The sequence below is a fragment of the Tinamus guttatus genome, unplaced genomic scaffold (assembly GCF_059628265.1).
Source record: "Tinamus guttatus ecotype Peru unplaced genomic scaffold, ASM5962826v1 Tinamus_guttatus_pri_ptg000104l, whole genome shotgun sequence".
Lineage (NCBI taxonomy): Eukaryota > Metazoa > Chordata > Aves > Tinamiformes > Tinamidae > Tinamus > Tinamus guttatus.
This window is the reverse complement of record NW_028288638.1, coordinates 4,209,964-4,233,175: the sequence shown is the minus strand read 5'-3', so window position 1 is coordinate 4,233,175 and position 23,212 is coordinate 4,209,964. Positions and strand designations below refer to the sequence as shown.

Below are 23,212 nucleotides of genomic sequence, written 5' to 3'. Positions count from 1 at the left end.
ATTATAAATGGCTATTTTTGCATTCATTTTAGGTATGCCAGTGTTTCCAAACAGATTTTTGTAATGATAGGCATGTTTGTGCATGTTTTGTGTCATCCTACGTACTGCTGAAAAGTAGGCAAATCATGTCTCTAATATTAATTTTTGGGAAGAAACACCTTGAAAAACTATGTTTTTGTTTTTGTTTTAAAAAAGAAAATAAAGTTAGGATGTACGAAGTTTGTGTCACATAGAAAAATTACTTGACCATTAATAAACGAATATGAAATGGCTTATGTTGACTTGCATTAAGGGAGCTGTGCTTCATCTGGGGCTACCTCTCTGAAGTTCTGTTGTTGATTTTGGTGGCAGGGAAACCAGGGCCCTTTGCCCACATCTCATGGTGCCTCATGCAGGGAGCTGAGCCCGTGTTTGCTCCCGAATAGCTCCCTCTGGGTAGAGGCACTAGGGCTATCTATGCACACATAGCCCCAAATCACAACAGGGTCTCCAGAAAGGTTTTTGAGCTGCTTCAAGCAGAAGGGAGTCTAAGGCATTTGCTACTCTGTGCCCTTGAAGGGGAGTAATGAGAGTTGCTCTTTTAAGGGTAGAAAAGAGCAGCGGGGCAGTGTTGGCTGCTCTGCAAAGAGCAGGAGCAAGCCACAGAGAGTGCTGCTAGAGGTGCGTGCTTGTCTGTTTGTTTGCTTTTTACCATCTGATCAGGTTTTCTTCTCTTTTCTTTATTTAGAAAGAGTTCACTTAAAAAGCAATAGGCTGCCAATGGCAAATAATTGCAATGGCAACCAGAAAAAAAGCCATCTAATAACGGAGAAAAGTCCACGTAGGAAAATACTCACATATCTGAGAAATGCTTCATTCATTGTTTATTGATAATCCAGTTACTGTAATTGCTGCTGCAATGATCAGTAAGTATTCTGCTGTTTTCCCTGTTGTAACGCATTAAACAGAAAGCTGCTGTTACACTGCTTTGAACTGAAGTGGTCCTCTTATACGTCCACTGCATAGTACTGCTGCTGCGTGTGGTGTTTGACACAGCCTGCCCTACCATAGTAAATGAAGCATGTTGGGAGTCTGCAAGTATTCCAGCAGCTTCCAACAGATTAAAGCCATTGACAAAAAGCATGACGCCCTTCCAACATCAGCTTCTTACAGAAAACCAAGCCCTTATGCAGATTTCACTAGGATTGTGAAGCTCCATTACAGTTAAGTGTGTGTTGAACTTAAAAACATGCTTAGTTAGAAATTAATATGTTGAGATCTGAAATGTGAAAGAAAGATGTGGTACCTAGGTGTTGATGAAGACCCGGTACCAAGAAGAGTTAACTCTAAACATCCTCTGTAATCATTATAAAAAAAAATTGCTCATTTATCGATGAGGAAGGCTTGGAAAATATAAAAGGCATAACATTATTGATCTGCAGTATTTGTGGCATTATTAAGTATGATTAGCAGTTGTAACAGCAGATTTTTCTGTCAGGTGAGCTCAACATAGGAGAACCACAGAACAATGATCTGGGCTTCTTGCTCTTGACCTGGTAGCTGCACATCTCCCTGCAGTGTATCTCCCAGTGTCTGGAAAAAAAAGGAGAGCATATTAGTGTATGTGAGCCTGGGTTCAGATGAAGCTTTCAAGCCTCTTCAACTGATAGACTGTTCTGTTCTCTGTATAGAACAGATAAAAGGAAAGAGAGGGCAGTAAATCTGAGGGTGCACCCCTAGAAAGTGGCAGTTGAAATTGAGAGAGAAGTAATTTCCTGTACTTGCCCCTAGTCTTCAAGTTTCATATTAGTGTTAAGGCAAGCAGATTAGAGCTCTGCAAATGAGCTGAGCACCTCATTAATCACATGAATAATACTAAAAATCAAGGTTCTAAAGTTCTAATGTGGATTCAGGTTTCAAAAGCTTCCAGTATAGTGTAGGAAGAATTTAGAGAAGACCTTCCCACTTGCTTGAAGCTGTTAAGAAATAATAAAAATCCGATTCTGATATTCTAGTGAAATCTAGACTACTTGCTCATTGATTTTTAATGTATTCTTGTTGATAGAAGATTTTGAAAAGTTCACACACACACACACAAAAACTATTTTCAATTTGGTTTAGGTTATAACTCTGTACTGGGTAGTGGATTGCATCAGGGTTTAAAAGCATTTTCGTTCCAGCATTTTATTTTCTTGAAGTGATTTCTTTTATTTTCTTTGGAATTTCTGTGAAAGATAGAGGGAGATCATCAGCCATTTGATATGGCCCTTCCCTAGGTCCACAATCAGCTGCAAACACATCTTTAAAGAGAGTTTCCGAGGTCACACGCAAGTGGATTAAGAATTGGGTTAAGGCATGCTTTTTTCTACACTGTGAATTTTCAACAATTCAAGCTAAAGATTTCTTTGTCTTACAACTTGCAAATTCTGAAATGTTACAGAAATGTTATAAAAATCTTTACTGAAAAGTTTTTTATTATTTATGGAAGAAAATACTGGCTATCTTCTTCTTGGTAATGGAAATCCATTCAAATTCTCTGGCAAGATGACCCCACGGTGCACAAAGCTTAGAGAATCTTGGTTATTCTTATAGTCTTATAGATTTCCTGCAGGAAATAAAAGAATGACGGAATAGTGGGAATCATCCAAAATTATTTGATTCATGTTAACCTAGAATTAGGAGAAGAAAGTTATGTAGCTGAAGCTTTTAGAGGCTTCATGTGGTAGAACCTCTAGAGATGAAATGGTTTGTAATGAGGGAAGGGTGGTTCTTAAATCAGACTAATACTTGGGTCAGAAGCCTTAAGGTCAGCTCCAAGAGTAAAAGCAACCTTCAAAGTAAAACACCTGTGCTGCATGTACTCTGGCAGTAGTGATTCCTAAATGTCATGTGGGTTGGGGGGAATAGGAAGGGTGAACTTGTGCACAACAGTCTCTTTCCCAAGCGCTCCACGAGAGTGGTCCAGAGAAGCAGAGAGGCAGCAGTCTCCCCCAGGGAGGTAGCTGCTCCTCACTAGGTCTGTGGTAAAACCCGCCTCTTCTGCCTTTCTTGCCTAGGTGAAGCATAGAATGTGACTTGCTGTATGGGTTTTTTTATATATATATATGCATTACACACAAGTTGGTTATGAAAACAAAATCATGACCTAGCTATTCACTCTGGAGTTCAGGAAGCTCCTTCCTTCATGAGTTTCTGAAAAGCATATTTTCTGACGGAGGTGTTATACTAACCAGCACTGAACTTACCAACAGTTAAAAAAATATATAATTGAAAGAGATCATCCTAGCAGAATTAGCCAAATTAATTCTTCAGATGGTGAAAGTCTCCTTAAATTCCCTAATTGAATTATTAAAGCATAGTATTATTATCAACGTGTTTATAGTTAGGCAGTGGACACGTCTTACAACATTGTTTTTAACTGGAAACTTTTTAAAATTGCAGTTTGGACACTGGATGTGAAGATGAGTGTCACTGCAGAAACACAATATTTAAAATCCAGCTAATATTGAGAAAACGGAGAGCAGATCCCTCTCCTCTGCTGCAGAGATTTTCACAAGGAGATAAGTATAGTGTGAGTTGAACAAAAGTGGGAGAATATTTTGGAAGATAATAAATAGATCTAGTGAGAAGAGCTGGGGATACTAAATTAGCTCCTTGCTATCATGAAGTAGTAAGAGGCAATACAGAAGAATCTTAGTGAATTAAATAACAATACAGCATGACTTGCTGTGTGAAGCTGCTAGATATATTTTTATACCAATAAACTCAATTGATTATAAAAATATAAAACCATGACCCAGCCATGAATATGAATATAAGTAATATGTAATGCAGTATAAAGGAGTGCAGGATCAAAGCAGTGAAGGGAGATCAATGATCGTATATCAGTAATCTTGTTTGTTTTGCTTATAGAAATATCTGTCTAAGGATGGACAGAAAATGAAAAAATAATTTCTGCTATAACTTTTCCAGAGGAAAGAACAGCAAAGGGGAGGAATGATCAGAGGCTACGAGGGGTCAAAAAAGGTGGTTTCAAAACTGTTAATTTGCATAAACTGAACTATAGTTGTTCCATATCATCCACATGGATGATGTCAATTAAAACTATATTCAAAGAAGAAAGAATCTGTAAGGATTCTGTAAAAGGTTCTTTTAACTGGAGGGGGGACACTTCCTGAAGCAATATGATGAAGGAAGCTGGAATAATTTATAAGAGGACCAGGGAAAGTGTAATCCTAAATTTCACAGGTATTTGAGACAGAATGAAACAAACCCTTTTCTAATATAGGTTTTCAAATGGTGAATACATTTAAAAGACTTTCCAGATCTGTCTTCTAGTCTTACCCTAGCTTTATCCAAGATAATGATGATGTGTCCTGACTTGATCAAGAAAGAAAAACTGATCTGAAAGTGTCGTAATGTAATTATTAGAATAGAATAGGAAGAGCTCAAATGCTTCTGCTTGCCAGTAGTTGATTTGGAGTGTTTGCTCAAACTTATTCTTTTTGTCTGTCCCAAGCAGAAGTCTGTGAATCACAGAGTGGTTGAGGCTGAAAGGGACCTCTAGAGATCATCTAGCCCAATCCCCCTGCTCAAGCAGGGACACCCAGAGCACGTGGCACAGGGTGACATCTAGGTGGGTTTGGAAGATCTCCAGAGAAGGAGCCTCCACAACCTCTCTGGGCAGCCTGTTCCAGGGCTCTGTCACTCTCATAGTACAGAAGTTCTTCCTTACATGGAGGTGGAACTTCTGTGTTTCAATTTGTACCCATTGCCCCTTGTCCTGTCACTGCCACCAGAGAAGAGTTTGGCCCCATCCTCCCTACATTCTCCCCTCAGATATTTATACATGTTGATCAGATCCCCTCTCAGTCTTCTCTTGTTCAGACTAAACAGGCCCAGCTCATTTAGTCTTTCCTCATAGAGTAGATGCTGCAGTCCCTTAATCACCCTTATGGCCCTACGCTGGACCCTCTCTAGAAGCTCCACGTCCCTCTTGTACTGAGGAGCCCAGAACTGCACCCAATACTCCAGGTGCGGCCTCACTAGAGCTGAGGAGAGGGGCAGGATCCCCTCCCTCGACCTGCTGGCAATGCTCCTCCTGATGCAGGCCAGGATCCCATTGGCCTTCTTGGCCATGAGGACACATTGTTGACTCATGGGTAATTTGTCAATCTCCCAAATCCCTCTCTGTGGAGCTGCTTTCCAGCAGGTCAACCCGTAGTCTGTACTGGTGCCTGAGGTTATTCCTCCCCAGGTGCAGGACCTTGCAGTTGTCCTTGTTGAACCTTATGAGGTTCCTCTCTGCCCAGGTCTCCAACCTGTCTGGGTCCCTCTGAATGGCAGCACAGCCCTCTGGAGTGTCAGCTACTCCTCCCTGTTTGGTGTCATCTGCAAACTTGCCTAGGGTGCAGTCTGTGCCCTCATCCAAGTCATTGATGATCAAGTACTAACCCAGTACTATGGGCCAGTACCCAGTACTAACCCAGTACCATGGGCCCAGTACTAACCCCTGTGGGACACCACTAGCCACAGGCCTCCAACCAGACTCGGCCTCATTTATCACCACCCTCTGGGCTCTGCCATCCATCCAGGCCTTAATCCACTTCACTGGCCACTCATCCAGTCCACACTTCCAGAGCTTTCCTATGAGGATGTTATGGGAGACTTTGTTGAAAGCCTTGCTGAAGTCAAGGTAGACAACATCCACAGCTTTCCCAGTGTCCATCCAGCCAGACATCCCATCGTACAAGGCTATCACGTTCTTCAAACATGACTTTCCTTTGGTGAATCTGTGCTGACTACTCCTGATCACCTTCTTTTCCTTGACATACCAAGATGTTCTGTAGGATGAGCTGCTCCACCACCTTTCCAGGGATGGAGGTGAGGCTGACCAGCCTGTGGTTTCCTGGCTCCTCCCTCTTTCCCTTTTTGAAGACTGGAGTGACACTGGTTTCTTCCAGTCCTCAGGCACTTCCCCCGCCCTCCATGACCTCTCGAAGATGATGGAGAACAGCTGAACAATAACCCCTGCCAGTTCCCTCAACACTCTTGGATGCATCCCATCTGGGCCCATGAATTTATGCGTGTTCAGTTTGCCTAAATAATCCCTAACCCAATCCTCCTCTACCAGCGGGAAAGCCCTCCTCTCTCCTTCTCTCTCTTGTGTCCAGGCTTTGTAGTTCATGGGGACTAGCCTTAGCAGCAAAGACAGAAGCAAAGAAGGCATTTAGTAACTCTGCCTTCTCTGCATCCTCTGTCACCAAGGCGCCCTCCCCGTTCAGCAGTGGACTAACATTTTCCTTAGTCTTCCTCTTGCTGCTGATGTATTTATAGAAGCACTTCCTGTTGTCCCTGACATCTCTTGCTAACTCTAATTCCAAACGGGCCTTGGCCTTCCTCATTGCATCCCTGCATTCCTTGACAGTGTCCCTATATTGTTCCCATGTGGCCTGGCCCTTCTTCCACATGATGTATGCTCTCTTTTTTTCTTTAAGATTTCCCAAGAGCTCCTTGCTCATCCACACAGGTTTTCTGCCCTCCTTGCTCAACTTCTCTCTTGTAGGAATAAAATAAAAATAAAAAAAGTCACAAATTTGCATGTCGTCCTTGTGCAGGGGCCATTTTGTTCCAATTTTAGTATACATGCTGCTGAAGCGAGCACAAATTTATTTCCTGTTTTGAAAAAAAAAAGCCAAAAAGTCTTTTAAGTGTTTTTAATCCGAAGAAACAAAGACTGTACAAAGTAAATTCAAACTAAGTAAAAAATATGTGAAGCAAAATAAGAGATCTTTCTTTTTCTCCTTGATTTAAATTTAAAAAGAACAGCATTAAGTCCATAACATTAACAGTGCAGTGAGTGTAGAATTTGTACTGAAGGCTAAACCAGTGCATAAAGTCCCATCATCACCCAAGTCCTGCATTAAGGATGGGAGTAGGTTGTACTCCCAATTTCAGATTTTTGCCTAGGGCATGTTTCTCAGAAAGACTCTACAGTACTTTCCTTTAAAAGCCGTCTTTGATTACTAAACAGTTTTTTGCTTAAAAATACATCTTTACCTTTGAAGTGCAGGGGTGTGACTTTTAAAATAGTGATAAATGTTTTCCTGTACTTCATATAACACTTTAGATGAGAAATATGGAAAGCTTTTCACTTTTGAAAGAAGGTGCATAACCAACTTGCATTTGCAAATCCACAACCTTTTTTTTTTTGGTAAATTAAGCATGGCAACATTTTTTAAGAAGTGCATCTGGGAGTGGAGCTAAACAGAGGTGTAGCAGCTATTGCCAGCTAAATTATAGGAGGAATATGCCACTCTTAAGGGAGACACGCAGCAGGGAGAACTATTCGCTGCTTAAAACTGTCAGAGAAATTTCATAGAAAATAGGCAAGTCTGGAAATTCTGATGCTAGCCGGACAAAAAATGGATGACAAGTTGTATGAATACCTACGAGACAGAGGTGTAAAATTTGTTTCTATATGTGCAGTATATGCAGGTATATTTTGATTAAGGTATTTGCAACTTGTTAGTTTTCATATAACTAGAAATTTTTCCTTGTAGTTATAATGTTGGGGGAAGTTCTCTGCAGTTTTATAGCCATTTTATTTAGCTGTGCTTGTTACATAAATCCTTCTCGGAGAGTTAATTTCCCTGGGTTTCAAGCCTTCTTTAACTGTTCAGTTTTGTTTGTGAAAAGCCAGACCTTTTGTGGGGGCTGTCGATCAATGGAAGTTCCTGTCCAAGGCTGCTGGTGATACCCTCAACTTGTTGCCTTCCAAGAAACAGGTACTTAGTCTGAGCTTGCAGGGGTGCGACATCCAGGGCAGGGATGAAGGTGGATCCTGGTGGGATTACCTGCAAGAGAGGCATGGAGATTTCTTGGCTTTGGTACATGCTCTCCAGCGCCTTGGCTGGCTCCTTGCAGTGCCTGACCTTGTAGTGGGCCGAGGAGGAGGCTGAGGGACCTACAGCTGGCCACTCTGAAAGGCGTATAGCAGCCACTACTGCGTCCTCTCTTTTATTAAAGTTTATTTTGATTTGATTCTATTTTTTTTAGGGGAAGCCATTGGCAGACATAGGGAGGACCTCTCCAACCGCCAAGAAATTTTGTAGGCTCGGTCACTTGCCGTGCACTGGAGTTGGAATTTATGCTATTTATAATTTGATTATAGAAAAATAATCACTTTTATTCATGCATAGCTAGCTGCAGAAGAGATGCACTTTTTAATTACTAGAAGAAACTGAAAGCCTGAAGACGATATAAAGTTAAAAATGTTCCCTTAGAGCTTCACTACAGGGCTGGGACAGCCTGAGCAGAAGGGTGCAGCAGTTTCTGTTTCCCCTTTTTTTGCAATCCTTGGAACTTGGTGCTTGTAAAACTCTTGTTTTAAAGTTGTGACTAGAAGTCTGCCTAGCAATGCGGGTATCTTTATTTTGATACTCTTCTGGTCTGGGTCTCACTAGTATCTTGCTGCAGTGAGTTCCAGAGGCTTTCATTGCTTGCTGTTTGGGAGGAAAATAGTACTAGATATAAAAAATAATAATAAAAAATCAATTTCAATAGAGCCCCCAAGCTCTTCTTTTTTTTTCTCTTTTCCTGAGAGTTGAGGTAGGGTAGATACTTCCTGATCTGCTTTTTCCCCACCCTATTTATTATTTTGTGCACTTTGATCATGTTCGTTCTTACTCGCTTTTGTCAGGTAAGCGTTCGCAGTCCTTTGAGTCACTTTCTCCCTCTCACTGCACGTAGTCTCCAGGTGCATCTGGCCTTGCTCATTCCTGATTAGCCCATCTACATACTCCAGATGAGGCTGAACTGTTGATGTATGGAGCAGGTAGAATCCCGGCCCTATGGAAGTTGCTGGGAGTTCACTGGCAGAGGGTGAGGCTTCTCCTGGTGCTGCCACATTTTCTGCATTATCTCTTATCCTTTTATATATATTCAACTTAAAAAACTGTCAGCTGAGAATTTAATCTAGAATACTATGGATTCAGCATTCTCCCTTAGATTGCTGGTAATCCTGAGATTAGCAGTGTAGCCCTGTGGGCAGGATTAGTTTCTTCCCCCAAACAGTTTGATGATGAAAAGGATCAAATTTTGTCATGATTCAGGTTTGCTATAGAGCCACGTTTGCCATTAGTTTTGAACAGCTGGAACCGAGGGCATCAGCCCGGGCTTTGAAACAATATTATTTGTATTCACAGTGACCTTTAGCTGGAAAATCAGCTGAAATACATTATAGAACATATGAAAACAGAACAAAACAAAAAAATCTTGCCTCAGTAAATGACATTGTCCATAAACTCTGAAGATAGGGCAAAACAAGTCCGTGTTTCTGCCGTATTTGCAGAATCTGTGAACTTCTGTTTCCTCCCCAGAAGCATCTCAAATATGTTCAGATTGTTGTCAGCTAATAAATACAGTAAGTGAAATGTTAATAAATCACCTGCAATTTAGCATGACAATAACATGGATTGACCACATTGATTAAATTGATTATATTTCATATATTTACAATATGTAGACACAAGCCCAATTTATTTTCTGAAGAGTTCAAGGTAGGTATCATTGATTTAAAAAAAAGGCGCAAAACCAAACCAAAACAATGGAGTAATGTTTGTGGTTGCTATCTGCAATAATCTAATGCTGACAGAGAGCAGTATTTTATTTAGTAATTAACAGTGTAAAGGGGAGAGAAGCTGTCATGTTGGTTCTTAAGCTGGGGAATGTGATGAAAGATGATATCTGCGATCTCATCCTTTCCACTTGTTTAGGATTGTCAGGATGAGAAATGTCAGCATTATGAAAGCTCAGCTCTGCTCTTGATATGATAAAACCCTTCAAAAGCCAGTCTTTCTCTCCCTCTCCCCCCTCCTTTCTCCCTCTCCCTGCACTTGCTTTTTTATTTATCCTGTTTTGTTAGATGGCAGAAATATAATTCTTTTCTTTCTTCCTATTATAAGCCACCATTTTTGTTTTATTATATGTTTCACAACCCCTAATGCCCCACTGAAAATTACCTTGTTAAATGACAGTGTTTCAAAGCCATGAATCCTTTCCACCATTCCCTCAGAGGTTTGAAACAGTCAACAGACTGTAAAGAATAAATAATAAAAAAGTATTGATTATTTTGATGACTGTGAGATTCAATTAAGTATTAATTTTGCCCTCCAGTGGACCTATCAAGGTATTCAAAAGGGAGGATTCGGCTCAGCTAAATGCGTGCTGAGTGCTTCAGCCTTAAATAGGGAGAAAATGTGTTTACCTACAGTATTTGAAGAGGAGTGCATTGATGCACAGAGTCCAATATTTAAGTGCTGTGCAAATTAAGCCCTGGTGACAGTGACATTGTTTTCAGCGATATGAGTATTGACTAAAGAAGTGCATTTGATGACAGCTTAAACTATTTGTATTGATTAACATTTTCATAGATTATCATGTGTCATATCAAATTCACTTTTCAGACATGAATACATTAAAAAACCCATAGGCAAACATCGACCAGTGCGACGACGGGACGGAGGGAACATGCTAACCAACCTACTTGCTCGCTGGTCACCTGTTCTCTGCATAAGAGCCATTTAGGCATGAACTTTGCAATAAATAGCTGCCAGGAAGCACAACAAGGTCACTTGTTCCTTTCTTTTCCATAGTTTTTTTTTTTTTTGGCTCTGGCTTCCATGCTGCCATGATACTATAGCTCTTAGTTTGCAAGCGGAATAGTAGAGTGTGCTTGGAAATAATGCCTGACCCCCAAATGTCCTCAGTGAGCAGAAGATAAAACACATCCAAATCGCCAAGAGAAAACTCAAATATACCTATAGTAATACTTTATGGGAATACAATGTCCCAAACGCAAGCGTAATTGCAAACTGTTTGTGTAAGTATCCTCCCTGATTTTTTTTTCCTTTAAAACAACGGTTTCTGTATATATTAATTTAAATTCAGGAATGTGTTTGTGTGTGTGTTTATGGACTTTTTTTTGGAGCAGGGTATCCCAAAGATGAGAATAGTTAGAAATTTGTAGCTCTATTGAATGCCTGTAGCGGGATGGCTATTTGTTGCTGTGTATTTTCACTGAAACACTTGAATGGTTAAAAAAAAATGTGAATTTGATTTTGTTAATGCTGCGCAGCCGAGGATGCCTCTTTAAATCCCCGCGGAGTGCTCGCAGGGGGCTCCTCTTCCGCGGTGTTGGAGCATACAGGAATTTCTTTCCTTACTACGTTAAGGACAGAGTGAGGTGTAAAAGCATGCACACACACACACAACAGCACATCCCACAATTAAAGCTGTGCTGGTTGTGTCGCTTCCCGAGAAGTTTTCCTCCAAAGCATCCTGAATCTCTCACATGCTAGTTGAGCTTTAATAGGGTGGGGAGTAATGGAAAACTCATTGGATCTGTAATAGCTCTTCACTTGACTGCAGCCAGCAATAACAGCGGGAGCAGGCAGAGATAAGAGCGCGAGCGGCTGTGTGCGTGCGCCAGGCAGAGGAGCGCGGCGCGGCGGGGACCCGCACGCACCAACGCTGCCACTTTTTTTTTTTTTTTTTTTCCTCCCCTCACTCCTTTTTTTCCCCCCCCCATCCTAGGATCCAATGATAGCTGGACAAGTCAGTAAGCCCTTGCTGTCACTGCGGAGTGAAATGAATGCAGAGTTGAGAGGTGAGGACAAGGCAGCTACTTCAGACAACGAGCTGAATGAGCCCCTGCTTGCGCCTGTGGAATCAAATGACAGCGAGGACACTCCCAGCAAGCTCTTCGGTAAGTCTGTCTAGGTATTTCATTTCACTGCTACCATGTTGTCCGGAAGAGCAATCTCCCCCCGTTGTGTTTTTTTTTTTTTTTCCCTGTTCACTCAATTTTCTTGTAAGTACCAAGGAGTAGCTTGGAGCGTGCAGGCGTGCAGCCATACGCCCCGACTCCAGCGGGCTGCCAGAACGGCAGTGTCGCGTCCTGAAAACTTTTGTCAACAATGAACTTATTTTATGCGAGTTGAAGACATCTTTTGTTGTTTTCCTTTTTTGTTCTTTTTTAATTTTTTTTTTGGGGGGAGAAGGGGGGTCCTTTTTATCTTTTAATCCTTGGTCTCTACTGTAAATTTAAAAAAAAAAAAAAAAAGGAAAAAGGAGAAATCTTTAAATCTTTCTTGCAATAGTTAATTAAGATTTATTGCCTTGCGTGCTGATCCTGGTGTCTCACGTGCTCGGTCTTTTCTAGAGGTGGGCTAAACTGATGAGTTATTGTTTATATGGTAAAGATAAAGCTTAGTGAAGACAGCTAAAACATTCCCATAGGAAATACTCTGTACTGAGTAAACAAAGGCTAGCAAGGGTAGTGCATAGAGATCAAGTGGCTTTAGAATTTAAGTTGGCAATAAAATATTTCCTCTAAAGCATGTGCAAGGAGAAATTAGCTTTTTAGTTCTGAAACAACCTGGCTTACGCCTGATAAAAACATAACCTTTCATAATCAAAACAAGAGCAGTAAGAGTAACACTCCAACACAGACATCTGTCATTCAAACAGATGACACCCTGTAAGCCAACTCGGGCAACTCTGATCTCTAATCAGAAAAGGGAGCAGAGTCGTTGCGGCGCGTGCTTGAGTGATAGATGTTGATAGATGTCTGAGCTGGAGCAGCGCTCTGTGGTGCACAGTGACATTTTGGGTTTAGAGCCATTGCTCTCCTGAAGGAGTTCCTTTTAATTATTTCCATTTGAGACCGAGCCCAACAGAAACAGAGCATTTCCTTAGTTTACATGGTCCTATACGTGGAAATCTAAGGCAGGGGAAAGCAGCTTTAAGGACAGGGGGAGAGTAGGGAGAGCCTATTTTCTAAGATTCAAGTTTTGATTTCATAATCTGTTAGGAAATCTGTAGCACTGTGCATATTTCTTTATTCCAGCTACAAGAGCTGCAAGATTTTTTTAACAAAAGAATACATTCACTTTTTCTTCAAAATTGTTCCTTCCCCTTACTATAAGATAAAGTACAAAATGTTTTATTAACCAACCTCCGTATAGATATGGGAAAATAATATTAAAATCTAAAAAATTAATTTCTGGGTTACAGTAGTGGCCATTGCTGAATATCACATCTGTTTTTAAGCACCCCCTTAGTTATCTTTGTTTCCATGGAAAGCATGGTTTCCACCAGCAGTTTGAATGTTTAAACAGCATATAATAATTGTTTTAGTCCATTTCACCCAGGAAAATAATTGCAATGCCTAAAATTGAGAGGGCTGCTACTTGTGTTTTGTAGTATAAATATCTTTAACAGTATGTATTTTATCTGGTCAAATGTTTAGGGTGCACCTATCAAATATAGTAGGTTATGTACAGAGCAAACACAGACTTTTAATTTGACGATACTGAAATGTCTGTTTTTGTTTGTTTTTAGATCAAGAAAATCCTGTAATAAAAGACAGGATATTTTCTCAGCCATTGTCATTTGGTTGCTCTAGAGTGATATTGAGATATATACAGATACTTTCATTGGAGTTGCCGTATGGGATAAAAATGATGTGCCATAATATCTTTTCTCCTTCTGGATTGTAAATATAATTTATCTAAAAGGAGTAATGAAAAAGCTACAAATGAATATATTGTGCTGTGTGTATTTGTATTTGAGTCTAAGATGCTTGCTAGCCTTTTTTATTTTATATATATACTGCTAAAAAGATGATGCTGAAGTAAATGAAAGTGAACAAAATAGTTTAACTGCCTGAGTATGAACTTATGTGCTGTTTATCTAGGTTTTGTTACAACTATGACACATGCTACAGATGTTCTAGCAGCAGCCCTTGCTGGTTAATTTTAGTAACTTTAGGGAAAAAAGAAGACATGACAGTGAGGCTATCTTGATGCGTAAAGGGATCAAACTGAGAGAATTTATTTAAAATAAAGGTATTCAGTCTTCATATTGTGGATGCATTCCTGAGGAAAAAATTAGAGCCTTTAAGAGACAATCATTAAGTACAGTATTACTGAGAGTTGTGGTGCATAAATCTGAAGTGTTATTCTGGAGCTGTTTTTCTTTTTGTTTAGAAATATTAATAGCACCCAAGGAATGCATACTTTAACCTTAACTTTAGTTTCTTGATTTGCTTTACTTCTGGACTTCTTTGACATATGATGGCACAGAGGTTGACATTTTTTTCTCTTCTGACTTTCTTTCATATGATGAGAGACAAAAACTTCCTGTTTTACAATCTCTTACTTAACATATGTTGGGTAAAAGTTTGATGGAAGTCTGGTCTGGAGAAGGAGGAAAGTTTTGGAAAGCCAAGGGAAGGAAATGGCCCCGTAGATAAAAGTGTTTGTGTTTGTGTGTGTTTTTTGTTTTGTTTTGCTTTTATCTACGCTCTTATTTTCACATTTTTCCTGAAAAATAAAAGAAAGAAAATTGTGAAAACCCGATTTGGTTGGAATGAATGCCCAGTGCTCGCGTGTCCTGTTTTGCCACCCTGAGCCCTGTTTCGTGAGTGGGGTTTGCCTGCAGATGAGCGGGATCGCCCGGCCAGGCGCGCGGAGCTTTCTGCTCCTGCATCGGACGGGGGCTGCTTGGCTGCCCTTGCCGGATGGGCTTCGCGCGGCTGGGACCCCCTCTGCTTTCCTGCGCCTACTCCAAAAATACCCTCCTTCTCCCTTCAGGGCTCCCCCATTTCGCTGTTTCTCTGCTTTCTGTAGCAGCAGTGGACGTTTAATGTCTGTTTTGGTAGCAGGTAGTGTGATTAATCATAAAAATGGCACCTTTTCAGCAGCAGTCCCTGCTGGAGGGAGCTGCAGGATTACGATTAATTATACTTATTTTTGACTTAGGGAGGCACAGAGTATACCTTGGGCTGGTTTCTCCTAGGGATGCTTTGCCATCAGCAACAGAAGGTGAAAACGGCGGCTCCTCAGCTCCTAACAGCACCCACACGGGCTGGGAGAAGTTCCCTGCGGCTGGAAGCGACTCCGCGTGGGTGCCGGTGCCTGGGACGTGGTCGCTGGGAGCGGGGACCGCGCGTCGAGGGGCTGCGCGTTCACCTGGTGGCCTTTGGGGCCCAAGGGGCTTTAACAAAAGGCGAATCTGCCGTCCAGGGGCTTCCAGTGTGAGATGCTGACCTCGGGCGCCCGCGTCCGCGTGCTGCTCGGCTTTCGTTGGCAACACCTGTGTGCAAAAGCTTTCAGTGCTGAAATCACGTGAAACAGGAGGGGGAGTGAAGAACGTGGCGAGAAATGCTTTCCAAAGTGGAGGATCTGGGGAAAGGGCTCTCTCTCCAGAAGCGCGTTGCCGCAGAGGTAACGTGGTGGTGTGCGGAGTGGGAGCAGCCACTGTGTTTCTGTATCAGGAGCAGCGATTTTGTTCAGCAGCATGAGATGGTTTCGCAGGAGACTATGGTGCGTTACTTATTCTTGAAGATATTTGTGAAGCGATATCTCCTATTTTAATCATATATTTTGCTCAGAAGTGACTAAAAGACGAGGACCTGTGGCTAGCTGCTGACATTCGTGGCAGTGTTTCTTTCAGATCACCTTGTCGTGCTTCGAAATAGTAACATGCTTCAAAATAGTAACATGGGGCAAAATCCGCACTTCTCAGTAGAGAGCTTTTGTTTAAGGGTGAACAGGAGCTTTGCTTGAACAAGCACATTGGGATTTGGTCCTAAATTAATTAATCTCAGGGGGCTTCATACACGGCATCCTTAAACAAACTCAGAATAACTTATCAAGTTTTGCTCTAAAAAGGGATCTTAAGAAAAACACCCCTTATGTTCAACTCTGTAATAGTGATAATTAATAAGGCTTAAGTTGATGCAGACACCAGCATATTGTGCCTGAAATTCTCTGTACCACAAAAATCTCAGGAAGAAGGTGCCTAACCTAAGCCCCGCAAACTCTTATGGACTGAGGTTGATTTCCTGGAGTTGGATCAAATACTTAATGGATCCTTAATCCAGGTTAATTTGTAACATAATTCGATGATGACAAAAAAAAAAAAAAAAAAAAAAAAAAGAGAGGTGCACTTGCATAGTAGGGTAATTTTACTGAAGGGTGAAAGTTACTCTTTGAGAATAAATATGCCATTTTAAACACCAAACCTACCAAAATGGGTAAAGCTTCAAGTGTATAAGAGGGACACAACCAAACCTCTAATTGTGGAGCAGAAGTGTTTCTTACAAAACGATTGCAGGACAGCAGAAAACTGACTGCAAACCTCTCTCATCGCTGGTAAGATTTCGTTCCAGTGACACAAAATTGTAGGTTTCCTGTGCTGGGACCAAAGACTGTGCTTTTATTTGCTTCCCTACCCATTTTCTGCTTTTTCATAATGACATGTATGTTTGCAGTACTGCGGGGCGAGAAGGCCGTGCGCATTGAATGAGTGTGTGCACACACGTTTCTGTGAGGAAAGCTTTGTTTTCAGGAGCTGAAGAGGCTGTGGGATGGTGTTCCCTGTCGTCAGGTTTCGGCACGGCGTGCGGCTTTCCCGGAGAGGTGTTCGTGCCCGTGCAGCGCCGAGCTGTGATGCAGGGGAGACGCTGCTGCTCCTCGCTGGGAGCGCTTTGCCCGCCAATACGATCCCGCCTATTGGCCTTTCAGGAAAACATCCGTTATCTGATTTCTATTTTCTCAATCTGCGGGGCTCTGATGAGAATTTATGTCACCGGAGTCACTTCAGGCACAAAGGATGAAGGACTAAGTAGCCTCCTGCCTCCAGGGAGGGTGGTCCGCGCGGGTCGGAGCGGCGGTCACGGCACGTTGGGGTCCGGAAGCGGCCGTCAGGGCCACTGCCCCCACCCCGGCCTGCGGCCTCACGGCTCCCCCTTCATCGGGTGTTACGGGAGCCTCTCCACCTTGCTCCAATCCTCACCTTTGAAAGGCTTGCAAGATTGTAGCCCATCAGGAACACTGCGTTAAGTTTTAGTGTTTTCAGTGAAAGCAGGCAGTGTGCTTTTTGCTCTTGCTGCCTTGTAAGCCTCTAGTGAATATTTCTGTCCTTATAGAGAACTTTGTGGCCCGAATCATCTCAGGATTAAAACTGGGTCCTTCTTTTAGGCCTAGCAAACATTGGAAAGATGTTTAATCTGCATATAAAGATTGCCTTCTCTTCACGTAATTTTGTTGGGTAAATACGTGGCAATCTGCACGCGGTGGGTGCTTTGTTCTGTCGCGCATCCACGCCGTCTGCAAGGCCGATGGGCCCAGTGCTGCCATGGCCCGAGCGTGGGATACCTTTATTAACGCAAGTCGTGTGTGGATTAGGAAGGTTGTTTCATTAAGACAGCAGGGTCCCTGGGGAATGTTGTTTGATGACGTGTTTACAGAGTCCATACAGAGCCATAATACAGGTTTGTCGATGCAGATTTTAAAATATAGTGGTGTTCTGCTCAAATCACAAATTTTCTAAAAGTCGGGAAAATCTGACTCTGTGATGGACTATTCCTAAAGGATACCTTCAGCAGGAGCCTTTTTAAAGTAGGTGTTTGCAGATAGCTAGGGACTTAACTAGCTCCTCTGGATACTGGCGTTACTGGGGTTCCTTGAGGTGCAGTTCCCATGAAGTCGGTGCGGGATGCACATGCACATTGGGAGTTAATGCCCAGTAAGGCCAAAGAAGACATTATGATTATTTAAACATAACAGACAGTGCAGCTGTAAGAGAGAAAATCCATCCTCACCTCCCTGCTGTGCCTAGGTATTGCAGGTAGCTTGGTGCTAAAACATAAACACAGGCTCTGAACAGGCTGAACTCCTACTGCACAGAGCTTCAATGAAAGCAAAATTGGGCTAACGAAGAGCAAATATTACAGACTCGTCTGTAATTTGCTTGCTTTTAAGGAAATAAATCAGTCTCTTATTGCTCGGTGTAAATTGTGACAAAGATAATCTCTTAAAAAAAAAAAAAAGCTCTTGAGTGAGGAGAAATCTAATTGTGTTCTTAAAAACGCAGAAGACAATTCCATTTGGTTTCATGAATTTATAACTACTTTTTCTTTTTCTTTTTGAATTAAGCTTGTGTATGGTATCTGTGTCTCTTAAATGAGGCTTGAAGTGTGATTATCTCTGTTTTTGTACAGAGTAACTAACGCTAGGGAGAAGGGGAAAAAAAGACCAAAGTCCTAGCATGTAATTTGTATGGCTGAATGACAAATAGTTCACTCTTAATTAGTTAATCTTTCTTCTTCCTGCCTTTGAAGTTATAAAAATAACAACAACAAACTAACTTGCTTAAAAGCAGCATAAATGGCTGGCTGTTTCAAAGGGGAGCTTGCTGGCTACCAGACAGTAAACAGGTAATTTGTGAAAGAACTGTTACTTTCTTTGATTGAGATCCTTGCTGGTTTGTGTTTTGAGATTAATAATAGATCAGACACTTGCACATTAAAAAGGAAGCAGAAGTAAGAAGGAGAAGGAAAGAGAATTGGATGTTTTATTGGACTTCACATGATTAAGCAGGTTTGCCACAGAAATATGCAAGGTAGGCAGGCAGAGGAGCAGTTATATTTGCCCAAATGTGCACATGGCACTACTTAACACCTCTCTTGATTTCCGTATGCTAAGCAAAGAGACAGCAAGTCCTCATACCAAGCTGGCATCCTGTCAGGGGGGCAATCTGTATAAAGTTTCCTGCTGTCAGGTTAATAAATTTTTTAAAAATATCCAAAGGCAGAGGTAGCTGTAGGAAGCTCATAGTAACAGTTGCCATTCTCCTGTGGATCATTTTTCTCTTTAATATCCTATGTAGTGCTCGGTTTTTCTTGTTGTGTTGTCTACCTAGGTTTTGTTCTTTCTGACACTTGTGGGTTCTTTGTTTTAATTCTTTTCCTTTGGTAAGCTGTTTCTTCGGTTATGTCCATCACTTGTGATTCCTTTCTTTGGGAGACATGGTCAGAGGATGAGAAGATCAGTTTTTTTTTTTTTTTTTTCCCTAATACTTCAAAATATAATAGTGTATCCACTGTAATGTTTTTTTCCACCAAGGTTTATTTTCCTGCACTGCTTGCTAGTACTATTAGTACTAATGTTATCATTAGAACTAGCAAAATAATGTTATTTTGCTAGTTCCAGAAATAGCTTGTGATAAGCTCAGTGGTAGAAGTTGCATTAAAATGACAACTAAATCACAAAATTCAGGATGAGCAAAGGCAAAAGCAGAATAAAAATTTTATGTGTCATAATTTGTGGGCTTTGGTGGGAGTATTATTTTGTAATGGGAATTGTTGATATTTTTTTAACCAAGCCTCATTTTTCTTTTTTTTTCCATTGTATAAAAATCAAAATCAATATCAGTGTGAAACAAAGGGAGATTTGTATTGTGACATCTCCTGCTTTATGTTGTGATACAGCTTTGATGCCCGCAGAAGCAGGGCTGAGCCTTTTCACTCCGAACGTGGAGGTCATCTAGAGAAGAACAGCGCGGCCTCCAGTGTGCCTAAATAAAACCTGCTCTTTTCAGAGCCTGAAATTGGGATTGTTTTGTAGACATTCCAGAGATAGCTACATCTTTCCCCTTACACCTCAAAAGGTGTTTGTTTAATGTTAAGCTACTCCTTGTCTGTTCCTAAAAGTAGTTTGGATTTTTCTGCTTTTACTTCAGAACACACGAGAAGAGTGTTGGGGGAGTCAGGGCTTTGTTCTGTTTTTATCATATGTCCTTTCTTCTCCGAAAGGTAAACCATCATATTAGTTTCTGAACAATTTGAAATTGTGTTAAGGAATATGGTAGGCTTCAGAAAAGAGCTATCATCAAGTACTACCTGAAAGTGAGGACAAAGGTAAAAGTCGGTCTAAAATATATAGATCTGTTAGTGCATCTAGAATATCATGTAAATTATTTTAATGCAATAATAAATCACAGTCCTAAAATAATTTCATTAGGCTAATTCTTTGAAAACTTCTGAGAAGCTGATAGAGGCTAATAGTAGCTTTTGAAAATAGTTGTGTGCCTCAGCCCTGGTGGGAAGCCAGCGCCTTCCAGCAGAGGATGAAGGAAGCCCCTTCCAAGAGCGCACCGGAAGCAAAAGCCTCACGGCTCTTGCAATAAACACCAAGACTGGGGAAGGCCAGATTCAACCAAAACAACCCCATCAGCTTTCCCATTCTGCTGCTCTTTGCTACCCACCTCTTCTGAGCTCTTCCTTTTCTCCTCACACCGTGCTTGGGGGAGCACACCTATCTGCAAGTGCGCACTACCCGAGTGCATTTTGCCTTTGTGCGCTCCAAGGGTGTTTCAGGTTGCCATGTTTTTGTTCAAAGTGGGTTTGTTACTTGAAGAGGATGATCCGAAACCTGTGTTTAATTAAGAAGGAGAAATTGTTTTTTAGTAAATATAGCTTAAGGCATATTTTAATATATTATGCTAGTAGGCATGTGTAATTATTTCATGAGATTGCATAGTATTAATTGGAGAGGAAGAAAGATTATTTGGATTCACCCTAATCTCTTAAGCAAATACAGTTGGGGCAATTTCTATATTTTATTTTGCATATAATTAGCATTTATTAACGTGATGTAGAGAGGTCACGTTTGCTCAGGGATTTGAATAATCATTTTGGTCAGATTCTGAAAAGTCTCTTCTGTCCAGTCATCGTGTACTCAGAGAAAGCCCAAGTTCTGCAATGGGGCACTTGTAGTTCCATGCCAGTTCAAAGTGTCTACCTACCTAATGTGCTCAGTGGTATACAGAAACATGTGTTTTTAACTTAAAAACAGACACCCATACTGAGAGGTGTGGGGAAAATGCTCTATAGTTATGCCATGCTCTTCTTTAACAAAAGAGGAATTATTTTGCCAGAGTTGTGTTACTGTGGATTTCTGTTAGACTGTGCAAGCACATTTATGTGTTGCAAAGCTTTTGATTCAACACAAAGAGATGCAAAAGGAACAACTTCTGACCTGTTTTGGGGCAGCAATAGCTTGGCATTTTCAAAAATCACATTAATCTTTTATAAGTAGAGAAGTTTTTTAGAGCGTGTTTATGGGATAGGGAGAGCATGCTATTGTGATAGTTAGGTTTTTAAGAATAATAAAGGAAGATAAAAAGTAATTATTACTAAAAGAAAAATATGACTAGGAATAGGAGCAGGATAGGGAAAAAAAAAAAAAGATGGATATATAGTAGCTCAGAGGTGATTGTAAAAGTAGAAGCCTGGTATTTCTCCTCCTTTCTTATACTTCCTTGCCTCATATCATAAATATTTGGGACTGCAAGCTACAAATCTCTCCAAACAAAAATGAAATTTACAGCTGGGAAAAAATAAAAATATTTAATGTACTGGGTGTTTTTCCTTCTGCTAATTGAAAATACTTTATTCTCATAAGCACAAATTTAATTATAGCATCCTGCAAGAAAATAATCTGCATAAAGATGAAAAATTTTTTTTGTATTTTGAGTTTTTTTTCTTTTCTTTTTGCATCTGCCCTCCCCTCTGGTGTGAAGGAAAGTGTGGAGGAAACTCCTGTGTGGCAGCGTTGCTGTGATCCGATACGTTGCCTTCAGAGCCGTCTTGTTTTAACTGCACAGGTACAACACAATGACCCCTCTCATAGCAGTGGCTGACAAAAAATAAAATAAAATAAAATAAAATAAAATAAAATAAAATAAAATAAAATAAAATAAAATAAAATAAAATAAAATAAAGCTTTCAATCAGCAGGTGCTCCGGCTGCCCCCAGCCCCATCTCCAGGCCCTCATGAGGTGGTGGATGAGAGCAGGAGCTGCTGATGTGAAGGCTTTCCCGGTGAGATGTCCCAGGCTTGGGTCAACGGGTGCCTCTGGACCTCAAAGGGCCTGAGCTCGGGGCTGAGGCTGCTGCGTTGCGGCCCCCTCGTTTCAGTAGAAGGACCCCCGGGGTCTTTGGAGCTGAATTTCACGTGTTTCGACTGCGCTTTCGCCACACGCCCCATGCGGAGTCGTCGCTCCTTGCGGCTGAGGCCTGGCCTGGGCTAGCGGTGGGCGCCCGTCAGGATGGGGCTGGAGGCAGCGCTTGGTTTTATGCTCTCCCTGCCTGCAAAGTAGGAGTAAAACGTCCCTGCCAAGCGGTAGGGGCCTAATCGGGGCCTTTCTTACAGTGATTAAAATGGTGTAAATCTCTAGAGTCTGTTGAGGTGTTTTATTCATTTGTTTTTAATAACTTACTCTTCTGCTTTTGTCTTCTTCTTTCCCTGGATTCATAAAACTGCTGTATTTTGACACAGGTTAAAACCATAAAAAAAAAGAAAAGGAAAAGGAATCAGGTTGCCTGAAAGACAGCTTACTGCTGACTGTTTTATTTTGTTTATATCTGATATTTCTTACGGTATTCAGATGGTTGTAATAGACTAGCATGAGAGCTGCATGTCTTGTCATCCGTAGTGTATCAATACGTTTTTATAATGATACAATAACCTGAACCCTGTAACAGTTTATGATCCATTTGAGAATTCTTATGGATTCGCGGAGTGACGGAGACCTGAAAAAAGAACTTGACTGCTTTTGCAGAACTGGTTCTGTGACAGGCAAAACTAGTGCGCCTGTGATTTAGTTGCTAAGGAATCATATTGATCTGATTTGTCATTAAACTTTTAAGTTTTTTTTTAAAAAAAGAGTCAAGCTGGGTAAAAAGGGGAAAAAACAGTGGTGCGGTTGTGAGGGTCTGCAACGCAGGTAAACTGTGCCATGCCACTACTGGTATTGATTTGCTATGATTAATAAATATGATTTTATGCATTAGCCATGTACTGTATCTGTAATAGTGCTTTTCTTAGAGCAGGAGAAAATTGCTTCTTGCTCTTTATTTTTCATTGACGATTTTTAGTCAATGATAAATAAAGAACTTGAGCAGCAGTCTGAATGCAGGAAAGACAAGACTTTCAAGCAGAAACTGCAGAACGTAGCAGGAACGAATAGCCACATAGCAACATACACACTTGCAGCCATCTTAACATTTGTAATGGTGCTAATTTCCTGCTGCTCTTTAAAATATGCTTCCACATGAGCTCTCAAAAACCATAAAAGCCTGGCATGTAAAGTAAATTGTTTGTCACTTGCTGACGACCTGCCATATTTATTGTCAGGAAAAATGGACATTAGTTGGAAAAGCAGTTGTTAAAGGCCAAACAATTTTTAAAGATGGCAAAGATGTGCAAGGGCTTTCCTTTTTCTAACAATGAGCCACCCCTTCAGACATCAAAAGACAAGATAATAAGACACTTCAAGCACAATTCAAGATTATATTCAACATCTAAAGGCTCATCTCTTG

At 41.1% G+C, this 23,212-nt stretch overlaps 1 protein-coding gene and 1 non-coding gene across 2 annotated transcripts in view; one reads left to right on the top strand and one right to left on the bottom strand.

Moving 5' to 3' along the window:
• Window positions 1-23,212, top strand: part of POU6F2 (POU class 6 homeobox 2) — a 300,202-nt gene that overhangs the window by 45,919 nt on the left and 231,071 nt on the right. The window contains exon 2 of the mRNA XM_088520863.1: window positions 11,575-11,746. Within this exon, the coding sequence (XP_088376989.1) occupies window positions 11,575-11,746 (172 nt within the window). The remainder of the gene's footprint in view (window positions 1-11,574; window positions 11,747-23,212) is intronic.
• On the bottom strand, window positions 6,552-6,643 carry LOC148595415 (U6 spliceosomal RNA). The gene has a single exon (XR_015913164.1). It is a non-coding gene; the product is annotated as a U6 spliceosomal RNA (small nuclear RNA).